Below are 15,498 nucleotides of genomic sequence, written 5' to 3' on the forward strand. Positions count from 1 at the left end.
TTTCAAGTTATTAATTTCATTGATTTTTGTAACACTTGTGATTATTATTCTTCCTTTGGTCATTTTCATCAAATTATGAAAACAAGATTTCCTCTAAAGTTCCTAGTTAAATTTTACTAATACTAATAAATCTTATCAGTATTTTATTTCTTTTGTTCAGTTTTATCCATCATCCGGTGTTTTATTTACCTTTAGTTAAAACCAACTTCTATCCACGTCTAGATATCCAATACTAACTTATATAAATAAATAATGACCACAACCTGCTGACAAATTATTGTTTCCATGGTTACCACAGTAACGATATGTCACATTATAGTACCACCTGTCCGTCTTTTCAATTATTGCTAGGTTACAATTAGCACAAGAACTACTTTTATACTATGTGTTATAAAGTGTTAATAAAATAGCACCACTGCATCATGAGATGATATGGCCTAATACGGTCGTTAACACCAAAAAATCTTTTAGCAATTCCTTAAGGTTTATAGACTATAGATATATGGGAGAAAAAAAAAAATATATACAATTTTTTTGCATTAACAAAATGTTTATAGTGCTGCTATTTAGAAATATATGATGGAAATGTTCTTGCTTCATATAAAATTTTTGTAGAGTTCCTGTATTTTGTAAAAATTATAAATAATAAAGCAATTATCATGTGACTAGAGAGAAAAAAATAATAGAATTTTGAAAAAATAAATAAATAGGTAACTCTTGAAATTGGTTTATTCAGAAACAACGGGGGAAAAAATAGTCATGATAGTAGAAAGATAGAAAATAAAAAAGTGTAAAAGTTCGCCAAGCCCCATCCTTCTTCCTTAACAAAATATATGAAGGTACTGCACATTCTTTTAGAAGAAAAACATTATCTGAGTAATCTCCCCTTATAAGGCATGTTTTTCAAATGTTTGACTTTGTAATGAACAAAAAAATTTCTTTCAAATTTGTTTAGTATAAACATGATAACTATAAAGTAAAACATATGATTTTTTTCATTGAAATGGAAAGTCATAAACAAATTACTCACGTTTCTCCATCACTACCTTAAATGTGTATTTATAGATTATCGTTGATCATCTCAACGAGATTGAATTTCTCGCCTGAGCAGGGACGGTTGAGATGACCAGTGATAATCTGTTTATTGCTATTTTACCTATGACGACGTTGTCAATTTCATTAGCAACGCCACGTGTCTCCTTAGTTTCTAGCGATAATTTTCCATCTCAAGCGAGTCGCATGATGTAAAAAATTGATACATGTATTTTTAAAATATTGCACTGTTCTTAAGAGGTACCTGGTCTTTAGTCAATATCTTCTTTAGGGAAATGTATGTCAGTTTCAATATGGCATGGTTTATGACCTTGGTCTGACCTCATTCTCATGGTTCATTAGTCAATGTGTGTTTTCCCAGTAGATACTGTAAGAAATAGATCAACCATATTTAATGTATATAATGGTTGTTTGTCTGACAGTGTCCATATGACCTTTTCTTCATGGTCATGGATCATTGGTCAAAATTACGTTTTCTAGTTGAGGTCCATTTCTATAATACAATAAGTATTATAGGACCAGCTATATTTGATGACATCTTTGTTAGCCAAAGGTTAATATACAAAATGCTGCTCTTCACCCTTGGCTAGGAAGATGATTTGGTGTGTAGATTTATTGTAAGGTATACATAGATATAGGAAGATGATTTGGTGTGTAGATTTATTGTAAGGTATACATAGATATAGGAAGATGATTTGGTGTGTAGATTTATTGTAAGGTATACATAGATATAGGAAGATGATTTGGTGTGTAGATTTATTGTAAGGTATACATAGATATAGGAAGATGATTTGGTGTGTAGATTTATTGTAAGGTATACATAGATATAGGAAGATGATTTGGTGTGTAGATTTATTGTAAGGTATACATAGATATAGGAAGATGATTTGGTGTGTAGATTTATTGTAAGGTATACATAGATATAGGAAGATGATTTGGTGTGTAGATTTATTGTAAGGTATACATAGATATAGGAAGATGATTTGGTGTGTAGATTTATTGTAAGGTATACATAGATATAGGAAGATGATTTGGTGTGTAGATTTATTGTAAGGTATACATAGATATAGGAAGATGATTTGGTGTGTAGATTTATTGTAAGGTATACATAGATATAGGAAGATGATTTGGTGTGTAGATTTATTGTAAGGTATACATAGATATAGGAAGATGATTTGGTGTGTAGATTTATTGTAAGGTATACATAGATATAGGAAGATGATTTGGTGTGTAGATTTATTGTAAGGTATACATAGATATAGGAAGATGATTTGGTGTGTAGATTTATTGTAAGGTATACATAGATATAGGAAGATGATTTGGTGTGTAGATTTATTGTAAGGTATACATAGATATAGGAAGATGATTTGGTGTGTAGATTTATTGTAAGGTATACATAGATATAGGAAGATGATTTGGTGTGTAGATTTATTGTAAGGTATACATAGATATAGGAAGATGATTTGGTGTGTAGATTTATTGTAAGGTATACATAGATATAGGAAGATGATTTGGTGTGTAGATTTATTGTAAGGTATACATAGATATAGGAAGATGATTTGGTGTGTAGATTTATTGTAAGGTATACATAGATATAGGAAGATGATTTGGTGTGTAGATTTATTGTAAGGTATACATAGATATAGGAAGATGATTTGGTGTGTAGATTTATTGTAAGGTATACATAGATATAGGAAGATGATTTGGTGTGTAGATTTATTGTAAGGTATACATAGATATAGGAAGATGATTTGGTGTGTAGATTTATTGTAAGGTATACATAGATATAGGAAGATGATTTGGTGTGTAGATTTATTGATTTGGTGTGTAGATTTATTGTAAGGTATACATAGATATAGGAAGATGATTTGGTGTGTAGATTTATTGTAAGGTATACATAGATATGAGAAGATGTGGTGTGAGTGCCAATTAGACAACTCTCCATCCAAATAACAATCTAAAAAAGTAAACCGTTATAGGTCAATGTACGGCCTTCAACACAGAGCCTTGGCTCACACCAAACAACAAGCTATAAAGGGCACGAAAATTACTAGTGTAAAACCATTCTAAAGGGAAAACCAACAGCCTAATCTATATATAAAAAACGAGAAATGAGAAACGTGTATAAATTACATAAACAAACGACAACTACTGTACATCAGATTCCTGACTTAGGACAGGTGCAAACATTTGCAGCGGGATTAAATGTACCTTTTTTGCCATCTGTCCATCTGCCATTTTCTAGGTTGACCTTCCTCAGGAACACTCATTCTATAAAAATGTTAAAGCTTGAATAAGTTAGGAACTATATGACCTAAAGAGATAGAAAATAGCCGAATACAGCTTGGTCTTTGGGAGCAGCATTGTTGCCATGGATACTGTATGTTATTGTTTTTTTACCTTTACAGACTGGGCATTGGTACATCGTTTGAGCAGCAGGCGGCTGGTGTGTCTATGGACATAACTGGGGATGAAGATAATACATTACAGCAAACAAAATCAGCCTCCAGATGGTAAATATTGTACACAATTAGAGGTTTCAGAATATTATGCATCCTGGTAAAATTTTCAAAAGTGTACATCAAAATGTCCGGATTTGGATAATACAAAAATAATACTAAACAATGGCAATTCAACCAATGACCATTTTGGTGTAGGAACAATGAAATTACCCATAGTCCTTTAGATTCTGTAATGGTCAATTATAACTTGTTTTTGTAGACATTTTTGTTTTCATTAGAAAATGTATAGAGCATCAGTATTATACAAACATAAATAGATATGTCTTGGCTTTTAGAATTAAAAGACCACTTATATTCACAATAATTTGTAAAGTGGACTCTGAAATTATATACCATCTGCTTATATATATATATATAATTATAAACAGAACACTTTTTTTTCTGTAATCCCTTTACATATTAGTTTGACCAAATTGAACATTGTTTTGTTCAAAAGATGATTTAAAGTCATAAGAAACCTCAAATTAAAAAAAAATTTGCATATGTTTTTTTATAACTAAATGAATAGTTTTCATTATACAACTTATGTACATATACTTTTTTCTGAGGAAAATTCTTTAATTTGTCCACATTTAGAAGAAGTTTACTTTTTTTAATTGCTTGCTTCCAGGAAGCTATTCGCCAACATATTTTCCGTATGCATAGTGACCTGAGCGTGAACCTCCTCGTAAAAATCCGGTGATCACAATACGCATGGATCTGTCATTAAAATAAACAATTATCTGATTATACATGTTAAACACGTGCTCAATACCTATGCTTTTTGTTATTTGTTTACTATAAGGTGACAATCGGTAATTTTTGGCTTCAAAACACGGCATTTAATGAGCAGCCATATTTGTTAAATCATAACAGACAGAGAGAAAAAAAATTGACGATTATACGATATATTTGCGTAAAAAATGATAAAATAGTGCACAGAGGACTAAGTTTATGATATATACATGCATTGGTTCAAGAATTGGATAATCATTATTTTTCACCACCCACTTGTTTCATATGACTTTAAAAAGGGTATTTATAATAGAAAATGTATTTTAAAGGGATAGAAAGAAGAAGAAGTTTGTAAAGGATGGAGGACTGGATCCAAAGAAGAAGAAGATCAGAACTGAAAGTGGAGCTCTGATCTCAGCATCATTTAAGTCTACTGCATATCCTTATATCATTAGTCAAAACATATATGTTGTCCTTATAGATTATTGTTGATCTTCCCCACGAGATAGAGTTCCTCGCTTTAGCTGGTACCGCGAAAGTGAGAAAAGCAATCAAGATTAGTTTAAACAGTATTTATTAATGAAAAATGTCAAGATAAATATTACAATGTTATATAAAAGTTCTAATATGGGATTCGGAAACTAGTTTGGAAAAACTTTTATAAATCCGTCTCCCTTGAAAAGCATTGGAGATTGAGATTTCTAATGATAATCTGTATATCACTATTTTAACTATGACAACGTTGTTAATTTCATTGACAACAGGCTCATGTCTCCTTATTTCCTAGCGATCATTTTTCATATCATTCTAATGTGGTGAAAAGGAAATTATCAGTCAGTAAGATCAAAGGAAAATTTTGTAAACTAGCGATAATGGCTTTTATCGCTTTTTTGTGCATTTTCTTTTGATCTTTTTTTGTGATAATTTTCATATCATGCTTCTCGCTTGAGATGGAAAATTATCGCTAGAAACTAAGGAGGCCACGTGGCGTTGCTAACGAAATTGACATGAAATTGACAACGTCGTCATAGGTAAAATAGCGATAAACAGATTATCATTGGTCATCTGTACCAGCTCAAGCGAGAAAATCAATCTTGTTGAGATGATCAACGATAATCTATAATTATTTCCAGACCCAAAAATTCTACTCCTACAATTATTGTTCCTGGGCTCCCACATTACAGAGAAAACTTGGTGTAACAAAAAATGTGGACCCAAGATTAAAAAAGGGGGGATGACTAGGCAAAGTTAAAAGTGGAACATGAAAAAACTCTATGCATTTCTAAAATACTCATCACAATGAAATGACAATAATTATTTCTGTTATTTCTTTTTTATTTGAAAGAAATCCTAAATACCATTAAATTTAATTAGCATTTCAGAATCAGACATGTCTGGCAAATATTACCATTTGGTGCTTAGATACAATTCACAAATCATAACTATGACATACTGTAGACTTAAGGAGGTAGACCTAGGTTAAGGGAAATAACTCTTAAAATCATCAGTATGTTTGTGTCAACCATTTTCATAAATATATTCTAAGCTTCTAGGTTACATAGATTATTTCCCATCTGTTTCAGGTAAATGTTTAAAAAACATTGATGAAACTTGACTTTAACAAACACATAACTGATTTAAAGAGTTATCTCCCTGAACCAAGGTCTACAACCTTAACATATGATCTACGTCGGATAGAAATTGACCTTATGTAAGTGAAAATGTACATGTACTTGGATTCTACTTTGATTGGATTTATGAACATTGAACATGTTCAAATTCAAAATTAAAGATGGATTTTGGGCTGATTTCTTGGATTCGTATAACAACTTAATCTTCCAAATGTTAGACTTTTGATAGATATGTTATTTCAAGCATTAATAGATTAACAGATATATATATTGATTTTCACGAGCATAAGGTCCATTTCTACCTGAGGGAGCCTATATGTTTAATAGTTAATCTTCTGACAGAAGAGTTACCAGGCATAGGTTCACCTGTGTTTAATTTTTTAATGTGTTTAATAGTTAGACCTTTGACCTTAACTTTGTTTACTTATGAAGAATGGAAAAACAAAACAAAAGTAGACGATCAAGACAACCAGAATGACGATGACAATGATAGCGATCACGAGAGGAAACCACAGCAACAGTCTGAAAGATTTACAGTCTTAGGAACTAAAAGACGAAGATGTATGTATTATTAAAAAAGAGAGGAAAAAGAAAATTTGGTTTAAAAATTAAATTTAAAGAAAAGATAAATTTATTGTAATGTACTTGATTTCATTATGAGGTGTCTGGCTGGATGGGGTTTTCAGAATAATGAATATTGGGAAAATACAGAATAAATGGCCTATCAAGTAAGAATAGATAAAATAGATTAAAAATGATTAAGAATTGAGAAAATATACCAAAATTATTAAGAATAGAGATGGGGTGATTGAATAATGAATATAGAATCGATCATTTCTGGAATCATGTCTTTCACCGGAAAGATTGTCAATTTTGCATGCCTGTATGACGTTATAGAAGGCGCGCCTGTATCCCTGCTCTATTAAAAGATTCCAGCCCTTTCATAATCGTCATTCTGAAGGGGAGTATAGAAATAATTAATGTTCTGTAAGTACATAATTGTGATTGCCGTATGACTGAGGGAGGGTGACCATTCTTTTAGATTTAAATTTCCCAAGTATTTTGTGCAGTATAAAATATAACTTTTTCACAGGTTTGCTCAACATGTGTTGGAAATTTCTATGCATACATTTTTGTCACGTGATGATGGAAGTCACATGACAGATTCAGTGGTGGATCCAGAAATTTTCATAAGTGGGGCCCACTGACTGCCTGCTCCAGTCACGCTTAAGTGATTCCCTATGCAAGCAACCAAATTTTTCCAAAAAAGCACCCCCCCCCCCTAAATCGGCCTCTGAGATTCATCTTAAAACCATATCCCAGAGCTGGCCTATTTAAAAGAGCTATAAAAAAAAAGAACCAAAGAATAGAGAATGATGGGTGATAATATTTTTAGTCTGTTAGCCTGGGTCTGTCTTGTGTCAAGTTTTTGTTTGAATTAAGGTGGTACATTATAATACAGCTGAACATTTTAATTATGTTATATTTATATTGAGGAAATATTAATGCTTCTCAATAATCAAAATTAGTGTTTCTCTTACTGCTATATACTGTGGGTTCATTAATATTTGTTGGATACCAATTTTCCTGGATTTGTTTGGTACAAGGGAACCACGAATTTAAATGTTCAACGAAATTACAAATTTTCTAAAGGATTGTATGCAGACTTTGCCAAAAACCACGCTATAAAATATCCATGAATATGCAAGTTTTCTTCAAACCACAAAAAATAAATGAATCCAAAGTATCCATTGAAGTTTTTCCTATTTAGTGTGTGATTCAAGTATTTTGAAAATTTATATCTGTCAAATCAAAAGAATATTTTGAGAGTTGATTTTAGTCAAGGTATTTATTTTAGTTAAGGTATTTTAAAAATTTTGGTTTATTGCCAATTGTTGCCAGTCTCCCTGCGAAAGATAGTTGGATTTCTGTGATTTCTCCCATAATATGAATCCAAGGTTACTGGAACTGGCATATAACAGAAACAAAACAAGAATGTGTCAACAGTACACGGATGCCCCACTCGCACTATCATTTTCTATGTTTAGTGGACCGTGAAATTGGAATAAATTCTCTAATTTGGCATTAAAATTAGAATGATCTTATCAAAGGGAACATGTATACTAAGTTTCAAGTTGATTGGACTTCTACTTTATCAAAAACTACCTTGACCAAAAACTTTAACCTGAAATTTGCACTATCATTTTCTATGTTCAGTGAACCGTAAAATTGGGGTCAAAACTCTAATTTGGCATTTAAATTAGAAAGATCATATCATAGGGCACATGTATACTAAGTTTCAAGTTGATTGGACTTCAACTTCATCAAAAACTACCTTGACCAAAAACTTTAACCTGAAGCGGGACAGAGGGAGGGACGAACGGACGGACGGACGGATGAACGAACAGACGGACGGACGAAAGGACCAGAAAACATAATGCCCCTCTACTATCGTAGGTGGGGCATAAAAAGATCAAACAATGTACTGTAAATTCAGAATTAGACATGCATTTATTGTTTGTATTTTTCAAGAATGGATAGAAATCAGAATTTTGTTATTGTGATTTCGAGAAAAAGTGCACACAGATTTATATATTTCTGTTATCAGAAGGCCAGTCCTTATTATTGGGATACTCACCAAGTCACTGATGAAAACATGACAATAACTTATAAGTAACATTAAATAGCAGTTACTTAGTTTAATTCTACCAATTGTTGACTTTTTATTTGATATTTCAGGGCACACTCAAGGTATGGAAGAGAGTAACCAACACAAATCTGCTGGAGGAAAAAAGAGAAAATTTAAAAGTGAACTGAAAGGAAAAGACCAGATTCTGAAACAGAGAAATGTAAAAGAGAAAAAACAAGCTTATCAAAGTTACAGACATCATAGCAATCAGAAACGTTCAATATTTAAGTCCAAGAAAAACAAATAAAATTTTAGTTCCGATATCATAATCTGTTTTTCTATTTTTGGTTGAACCTGGCATCTTTATCTGTATCTCGTCTTGACAGGGTCAAAGAGCGAGACATAGGTATGCTGTTTCCAGCTTCGGCGTCTGCGACAGCGTCAACAATGTAATAGTTGGTGATTAGTTCTTGTTAATGGTGAACCACAAGTGGTAGGTCAATCATATTTGGTATGCAGTTGTATAAGCATTGGAACATCTCATTTCCATGGAGATAATTTGGCCCTGCCCCCTCAGTCATGGTCTATTGACTTCGAAACTTTTGCTTATTTTACATGAATTAGTTTGTGATTAGTTCAGTTTATGGGGAACCACAAGTGATAGGTCAATGATATTTGGTATTCAGTGGTATAAGCATTGGATCAAAACACATCAAAAACGATTGGGACAAGAACTGTCATATTCCTGACTTGGTACAGGCATTTTCATATGTAAAAAATGGTGGATTAAACCTGGTTTTAAAGCGCTAAACCTCTCACTTTGATGAAAGTCTCATCAAATTCCGTTATATTTACAATGATGCGTGAACTAAACAGACATGATATTCTATAGATGAAGACCCTGGCCCTAGGTGGTAAATCTTCACTCGGTACTCACATTACAAAATTTGTGCTTGAAACACCAAATCCTATAATTTAAAACACAAAATCCTATAGTTTGATTGGTTGATTACTGAGTTTTATATCCACTAACTGTGCTTGAAAGTTTTATGATGGCAAGACCAAATGTTGACTTCTAGATGTCTTTTGTTTGTTTGTGTTATTCAGTCATGCTGAATGATGCTGATATCCTGCTATGGCTCAAAGTGATGTAAATATTGTAAAAGGAGTAGGTCCGGTAAGGGCCGGTTTTGGCCTCAAATTTCATGTTCATCTAACTATAAAGTTTTTGGACACTTTTTATACGACCGCAAATTTTGAAAAAATTTTCGTCGTATATTGCTATCACGTTGGCGTCAGCGTCGTCGTCGTCGGCGTCGTCGTCGTCGGCGTCGTCGTCGTCGTCGTCCGGCGTCCGAATACTTTTAGTTTTCGCACTCTAACTTTAGTAAAAGTGAATGGAAATCTATGAAATTTTAACACAAGGTTTATGACCACAAAAGGAAGGTTGGTATTGATTTTGGGAGTTTTGGTCCCAACATTTTAGGAATTAGGGGCCAAAAAGGGCCCAAATAAGCATTTTCTTGGTTTTCGCACTATAACTTTAGTTTAAGTTAATAGAAATCTATGAAATTTTGACACAAGGTTTATGACCACAAAAGAACGGTTGGGATTGATTTTGGGAGTTTTGGTCTCAACAGTTTAGGAATTAGGGGCCAAAAAAGGGCCCAAATAAGCATTATTCTTGGTTTTCGCACAATAACATTAGTTTAAGTAAATAGAAATCAATGAAATTTAAACACAATGTTAATGACTACAAAAGGAAGGTTGGTATTGATTTTGGGAGTTTAGGTCCCAACAGTTTAGGAATTAGGGGCCAAAAAGGGACCCAAATAAGCATTTTCTTGGTTTTCGCACTATAACTTTAGTTTAAGTTAATAGAAATCTATGAAATTTTGACACAAGGTTTATGACCACAAAAGAACGGTTGGGATTGATTTTGGGAGTTTTGGTCTCAACAGTTTAGGAATTAGGGGCCAAAAAAGGGCCCAAATAAGCATTATTCTTGGTTTTCGCACAATAACATTAGTCTAAGTAAATAGAAATCAATGAAATTTAAACACAATGTTAATGACTACAAAAGGAAGGTTGGTATTGATTTTGGGAGTTTAGGTCCCAACAGTTTAGGAATTAGGGGCCAAAAAGGGACCCAAATAAGCATTTTTCTTGGTTTTCGCACCATAACGTTAGTATAAGTAAATAGAAATCTATGAAATTTAAACACAAGGTTTATGACCATAAAAGAAAGGTTGGGTTTGATTTTGGGAGTTTTGGTCCCAACATAATAAGGGGCCCAAAGGGTCCAAAATTAAACTTTTGTTTGATTTCATCAAAATTGAATAATTGGGGTTCTTTGATATGCTGAATCTAACTGTCATGACTGTGTATGTAGATTCTTAATTTTTGGTCCTGTTTTCAAATTGGTCTACATTAAGGTCCAAAGGGTCCAAAATTAAACTTAGTTTGATTTTGACAAAAAATGAATCAGTTAGGTTCTTTGATATGCTGAATCTAAAAATGTACTTAGATTCTTGATTATTGGCCCAGTTTTCAAGTTGGGCCAAATCGGGGTCCAAAATTAAACTTTGTTTGATTTCATCAAAAATTGAATAAATGGGGTTCTTTGATATACCAAATCTAACTGTGTATGTAGATTCTTCATTTTTGGTCCTGTTTTCAAATTGGTCTACACTAAAGTCCAAAGGGTCCAAAATTAAACTTAGTCTGATTTTAACAAAAATTGAAATCTTGAAGTTCTTTGATATGCTGAATCCAAAAATGTACTTAGATTTTTTATTATGGGCCCAGTTTTCAAGTTGGTCCAAATCAGGATCTAAAATTATTATATTAAGTATTGTGCAATAGCAAGTCTTTTCAATTGCACAGTATTGCGCAATGGCAAGAAATATCTAATTGCACAATATTGTGAAATATCAATTTTTTTTTTAATTAGAGTTATCTTTCTTTGTCCAGAATAGTAAGCAAGAAATATCTAATTGCAAAATATTGTGCAATAGCAAGATTTTTTTTTAATTGGAGTTATCTTTCTTTGTCCAGAATCAACTTAAATCTTTGTTATATACAATATACAATGTATATTCACTTTTTACTACCAACTGATAAATTAAAATAATCTTTACCATTCAGTGATAACAAGCAGTTTTTTTTACATCTTAATATTTTATGATGTATTTAAATGAGTAGTTATTGTTGCAAACTCCATTAGAAATTTTAATTGAGATTAGTTTTGGAATAAGGGAAAGGGGGATGTGATTAAAAAAATTGGGTTCAATTTTTCTCATTTGAAATTTCATAAATAAAAAAGAAAATTTCTTCAAACATTTTTTTTGAGAGGATTAATATTCAACAGCATAGTGAATTGCTCTAAGAGAAACAAAAATTTTAAGTTCATTAGAACACATTCATTCTGTGTCAGAAACCTATGCTGTGTCAACTATTTAATCACAATCCAAATTTAGAGCTGAATCCAGCTTGAATGTTGTGTCCATACTTGCCCTAACCGTTCAGGGTTCAACCTCTGCGGTCGTATAAAGCTACGCCCTGCGGAGCATCTGGTTTAACATTTAAGTGTCTATTTCAATTGATTCGATTAGTTTATGTGAAAGAATCTAACTGATTTAGTCATTAAAAACGCTCTAATTCAAGCTCATATATGAAAAATCTATCAAATATGCAAAACAACATCACTTTTCAGATGGTTTTTGTCAAAAATGAAAGTGGCCGCATCCGTGTTCATCCTCAACCTTTATATATGTTTTGTATTATCATCAAATACAACTTACATTTCAATATTATGAATGAACACGAATGCGGCCACTTTCATTTTAGACGGAAACCGTCTAAAAATTAACCAAAATGCTAAAATTTTGAAGATTTCAGTAATTTAGCATGACTTAATGATGCTAGCACGCGAGATTTGTGCATTGTATTGTCAAAACCAGCTCATATTTATGTAGCAGAAGCATTTTACTTTCCAAAATATAGTTTCAAGATTACATTTTCACAATTTTCAAAAACTGCCTTATTTTGGGGCCAAAAAGGGGTCTTACTGAACCTACTCCTTTTAGGAGATAATATAGTTAAGGATCAACCATTTAAATTCCAGGGGAGAGGGACATTTTCCACTGAATGAATATTTTTTTTTATTTGTTTAATAATTTTTTGTTAGTACAGCTAATTTTCATAATCATTCCAAAACACAAAATGTACTTGAACAATGGCTTGTAGTATCTGAGAAATTTATCTTACCAAGATATTATTGACTATTGAACCATGAAAATGGGGTCATGTGAACAATGCCAGACAGACATGTACAATTGTGTACAATTTGGAAATTAGTATGGCGTTCATTATCACTGGACTAGTATATATTTGTTTAGGGGCCAGCTGAAGGACGCCTCCGGGTGCGGGAATTTCTCGCTACATTGAAGACCTGTTGGTGACCTCCTGCTGTTGTTTTTTATTTGGTCGGGTTGTTGTCTCTTTGACACATTCCCCATTTCCATTCTCAATTTTAGTATTGCCTCACAATCCTGCTATACACCAAATAAACTGTAGTTATTACACAAAATATATAAGGAATGATCTGTTTCACTGTTATAAAAATATTTAATGAATGACTGTAATATTTTTTCTGTCTATGAAGAAATAACATAAAGAATTTGGTGCACACTGAATAACTCATGTAGCGGGTTATTTAACAGTGTGCATCACATTTTTTATGTTATTTCGAATAGACAGAAAAAAATATTACAGTCATTTCTAATAATTTAATTCTAAATTCCATTTTAAACCGTAGAAAACCATGAAAAAACGTTGATGACGTCACAGTCACACGACTAAATTATGTCTATGGGCTGATAACAAAATAACATCAGCCAATCAGAAGACATGTGCATCCAAAATTAAAATATTACAGATTAACAAACTGAAATAAGAAGAAATGATAAGTCCATGTGTTGGTAAATCTAAAGGAAACCCATAACATCACTCTGATCAAAAACTAAAATTTAAAGTGTGATCATGCACGAGACAACAAGATTACAAGATTTCAGCTATAAATCCTTTCCAGTATAAAAATTTGTGAATCAAAAACGAAAAGAAAACCTCAAATTCTCCACACACAAAAAAATGGTAAACCAGGCTTTCAGCAGGGCGCAGCTTTATACGACCCCAGTGGTTGAACACTGAACAGTTGGGGCAAATTTGGTCACAATATTCAAGCTTGATACTGTCTGAATTTGGATTGCGATCAAATTTTTTACATAATATAAGTTTTTGTCACAAAATTAATCTGGTCAAAGAACTAACAACTCTATTGCACAGTGCTGTGCAATTAAAGATTTCTTCTTGAAACTTTTCAAAATTCGAAATTTGAAAATTTTTGAAAAAAAAAGAATGCCTTAAAAAAATGGTAACCCCCCCCCCCCCCCCCCCAAACTTATTGAAACCCCCCTTGGAGCAATAACCCTTAAACTCAATCCCATGCTTTCCATTGCAGTATTGAACCTTGTAGTACAATTTCGGAGAGATCCATACACTAAAACACAAGTTATTGTCATGATTGTTTGGAGACTAGAAACATGCTTCTTTTGGCCCCTAATTCCTACATATTTTGGGCAATTAATTCACAACTTAATTCCAGCCTTCCCTTTGTTATATGTTACAGTGTGGTACAATTTTTGAGAGATCCATACAAGTACTTTGGCCCCATAACCCCTAAAATGAATCCAAACCTTCTATTTGTGGTTTTAAACATTGCGGTATAATTTTAGAGCAATTGAAATACTTGTACACAAGTTATTATCCTGAAACTAGAAAAATGCTCATTTTGGGCCCCTAATTCCTAAACGATTGGGACAATAATCCTCAAAATTGATCCCAACCTTTCTATTGTGGTATTGAACCTACTGAAAAAATTTCATAAAGATCTATGTTTTTATCCGGAAACCAATGTGTCTTCGGTCGAAGCAGACGACGACGACATCATAACTTTATAAGATCCCAAAAAATGTTTGGGGTCGTATGAAAATAACTTGTGTTGAGGTTCCCGAGTTCAGGTACATGCACCCAAGGTGGGAGGATTTTGTTATTGTTTTTCGTACTTTAACATCTATTCAGTAAAGACATATGCAACTGATATTTAATTTGTTCTTCTATGGTACTGTTAAACCAATGTCCGAGATTACAGGGAGGTTTTGGCACCAGCAAACTAGTTAACACGGACACATTCTGTAAGTGCCTGTCCCTAGTCATGAGCCTGTTATTCAGTGGTTGTTGGTTCATGTCTGTTTGTAAATTGTTTTGTTATAAATTAGGCTGGTAGTTTTCATGTTTCAATTGTTTCATATTTTCCATATCTTCAAGCATGAAAAAAAAAATGGAAAAACTTTTTTGCCTGACTGACAGATGAACAGACAGACGGAGTGCGAACCTTAAGTCCATTTCAACTTTGTTGGTAGGGAACTAATAAAAATAAGGTGATGCTGTCCTTGAATTACAATACTAAAAATGTGGCAGCTCAATGGAAAAAATGTAGATACTGCGAGTGTATTTATTATTTCTAGGTTACTAATTTTATATATAGGTGAACCATACTTGCAAATGTTCAACAATAAGAAAATTTGCCTGTAAGCAGATTTTTGCAATCCATAAAATCCAGTATCAACAAAACTTGTACCCACAAATATACATGAATCCACCAAAAATTTAAGAACAAAGTTCCAATGTCTCCATATTTTATCTATCCTAAAAGTTCATCGAAGGAGCACTTACAAAATCTGAAACTGTATTCATTATTATTTTCATTGGATACCAATTTTCGTTGATTTCAGTTGGACCACAAAAATAAAATGTTCAAACACAACAAATGTTCTATAGGCTTGAAATAGGTCTTACAAAGTTCTACAAAACAGATCTGTTTTTATAT

The 15,498-nt window shown here is 32.5% G+C and overlaps 1 protein-coding gene across 2 annotated transcripts in view; it reads left to right on the forward strand.

Moving 5' to 3' along the window:
* LOC139497212 (ATP-dependent RNA helicase DDX54-like) overlaps positions 1–8,878 on the forward strand; it is a 40,998-nt gene extending 32,120 nt beyond the window's left edge. For both annotated transcript variants that reach the window (XM_071285330.1, XM_071285331.1), the window contains 4 exons: positions 3,462–3,566; positions 4,619–4,725; positions 6,344–6,481; positions 8,660–8,878. In XM_071285330.1, coding sequence (XP_071141431.1) covers positions 3,462–3,566; positions 4,619–4,725; positions 6,344–6,481; positions 8,660–8,856 — 547 coding nt within the window. In that variant the 3' untranslated portion in view covers positions 8,857–8,878. The remainder of the gene's footprint in view (positions 1–3,461; positions 3,567–4,618; positions 4,726–6,343; positions 6,482–8,659) is intronic.
* The last annotated feature ends 6,620 nt before the right edge of the window (positions 8,879–15,498 follow it).

This window comes from Mytilus edulis, chromosome 12 (genome assembly GCF_963676685.1).
Source record: "Mytilus edulis chromosome 12, xbMytEdul2.2, whole genome shotgun sequence".
Lineage (NCBI taxonomy): Eukaryota > Metazoa > Mollusca > Bivalvia > Mytilida > Mytilidae > Mytilus > Mytilus edulis.